At 56.4% G+C, this 2,556-nt stretch overlaps 1 protein-coding gene across 1 annotated transcript in view; it reads right to left on the bottom strand.

Annotated features, from left to right (window-relative positions):
- EN1 (engrailed homeobox 1) overlaps window positions 1-2,556 on the bottom strand; it is a 15,015-nt gene that overhangs the window by 1,081 nt on the left and 11,378 nt on the right. Inside the window, exon 10 of the mRNA XM_011983471.1 lies at window positions 2,364-2,556. Within this exon, the coding sequence (XP_011838861.1) occupies window positions 2,364-2,556 (193 nt within the window). The remainder of the gene's footprint in view (window positions 1-2,363) is intronic.

Here is a 2,556-nt window from a genome sequence, read left to right as displayed (position 1 = left end):
CCCCCACCTCCTTGCCTTCTTTCTCTTTGGCCTAAAGGAAGCCTTTTCTAGTGTCTCAGGGATACAGGGACCACCCCTTCTCTGAAGGAGAAGAAAAGGCCCTCATCCATCCTCATGACCCTGGCCCCTGGGTTTTCAGCCTTGCCCCTTGGATCCTCTAACCGGCTGTGTGGGGTAACGTCTCCCTTATCTGGGTCTTCCTTATCTCCCCTTTGAGCCGCTGCAATTTCAGGATTAAAAACTCCTGAATAACAAAAACAAGCCAGATTGGCTTTCTCTGCCTGCTGATGACATCTGCAAGGAGACTGCGGCCCCTTCCCCCATCCATGAGCAAGAAGATGCAGAGGAAGGGAGACAGGGACAATCCAGAAAAAAAAAAGTGCTTTGACCGCCAGATAGGAATGGGAAGGGGCCACAGGAAACCTCCTTAGGAAGGTGAAGTTCCCTTCAAATACTAGTCTGGGAGGAGGGCCCACTGAGAAAGGAAGGAGGGAAAGCGGGAAAACCAGGAGAGGATCGAACTGTTCGTGTGTGCCTCAAAAGCCTGCACCTCTGCCCACCCGCTTCCACACCCAAGTCTTCTGGCATTTACTTGCTGGGTCCTGCCTTGGATAAGGTAGCTTGCTGAACCAAGTTAAGTCCCTGTCAGGCCTGTTTACCTCTAAAACTGTCTGGAAAGAAGGATCTTTGCCGGCATATCCAAACCTAGCTACAGAGAGGCAAGCTGGGCAGCCTACTCCTGGGGCAGGCAAGAGCCTGGGGTAACCAGTTGTCCTATGACAAAGAGTCCAGGCCTAGCATACAGCAGCGACTCAGATCTGGGTCGAGGCTCATCCCCTCCTCCCCCAACTGCCCAAGCAGGAGAAGGAGCTGGTCCCCTACCTACCCAGGCCCATAAGAAGGAAAGTGGCCAAGAACAAAGCCAAGGCCCTCTCCAGAGCAGAACTGGGGTTTAGATTCGTAATTAGCTGAGCGGGGAGAAATAGCCCAGGAAATGCGCACAACCCCAAAAAGGCACCACTGCGCGTTGTGCATCCGGGACAAGTTGAAGTGTTGTTGTATGCGTGTGCGGAGGCACGGACTCTTGTAATAAAATCGTAGTCTCCTGGCCAGCCCGAGCCGTGCAGCCTGACAGCTCAATCACTCTATCCATCAGGCGAGTCAATCAAAGCAGCTTTTCGGAGGTTCAGGGAGCCCGACGTGTCAATAACGGGGCTCGAGATGGCGGGAGCTGATAGTGCGCATCGATCCGCGCCCGGCCGGCAGCGGTGGGGCGGCGAGAGACCAGCCAGAGGGAAGCGGCGCGTGGCTACGTTGTTCCCGGCCCCCTGCCGGACCGGGCGCCTGGAGTGCTGATCTTGGGCCAAAGCTTCTGCTGCTCTCCCAGACACTGCGGGCCTGGGCGTCGGGCAGGCCTTGGCCTCCTGTTCCAGAGCCCAGCTCAGGTCTCCTCCTCGGGTTCGCCAAGCGCGAGGGGCACACGGAAATGCAGTGGAAGGAAAGCCGAGAAAAACAGGCCCACGGATGCCAGAAATCTGCTAACTGCTGGATGTGCTGGTGAAAAAAGGAAAGTGCCAGGCGGGGAGGATGTGGGAGCCGTTCTGCGGAGAAGCTACGGAGGAAACTGGCTCTCATACCCTTGGCCCGGCTTTCTGACCTGAGCCTGACCTGTTTTCTCTCCTCTCCCACTGTTTGTCAGTTCCAGAAAACCAGAGGCTGCCAGCACCCACCTTTTTGGCAACTGCCTTTCCCTGGATTCTACCCACCCGGGTCAGACTCTTCGCTACCCGACCAGGGGAGAGGGACGGCTTTCAGACGCTTTCCTCCCTGTCTTCCTGTGTGTCCCCATATTTATCAGTGTAAACGGTCACTCCGCAGAAAATATCAAGATGGTGTTTGTGTTTGTAAGGACACACTGTGAATATAATTTTTCTGAACAAGGCCTTCTCTGGTCCAATCTGGCCCCCGGACGATCCGGCTGGTGGGATTTCAGACACACATCACTAGGCCCACCTTCCTGCCATATCTAAACACCCTGGAAACAAAATCATTGACTGTGTACTTTTCCTAATAATAATAAAGATAAAAGACAAAGAAGGCCCCAGGGATTCAGAGTTCAAAACCAAAGAATCGAGACTCGAGCCTCCTGTGCCACGAGCTGTAGCTTCTCGGGTGGTGGCCGCAGAGGCCAGGATCGCATAGCTGGGTGAACGTTCGGTTGCGGCTGGAACTGGGGTGAGGAAGCAGGCGTGAGAGACTGGAGTACCCGAGGCCGGGTTTGCTCTCCCTAGCGCCGCAGCTTGGCGTTCTGGGGCGGTCCGCGAGGCCAGAAAGCATGGCGCAGCCCGGAGTTGGGTACTCACCGGAGGATGGACGATCCGAATAACGTGTGCAGTAGACCCAGGCGGGCCATACGAGAGGCTGCTGCGAGTCAGTTTTGACCACGGGCCCGCCGTTGGCTGAGCCCATAAGTAGGATGGCGGGGTTGCCGTGCTCCGGGTATTTGGTGCCCTGCGCTCCTGGGCTCCCTGCGCCGCCTCCACTGCCGCCGCCGCC

This window comes from Mandrillus leucophaeus, unplaced genomic scaffold (assembly GCF_000951045.1).
Source record: "Mandrillus leucophaeus isolate KB7577 unplaced genomic scaffold, Mleu.le_1.0 Scaffold25, whole genome shotgun sequence".
Classification (NCBI taxonomy): domain Eukaryota; kingdom Metazoa; phylum Chordata; class Mammalia; order Primates; family Cercopithecidae; genus Mandrillus; species Mandrillus leucophaeus.
Note: the sequence above shows the minus strand (reverse complement) of the source record. Positions and strands in the feature narration are given on the sequence as shown.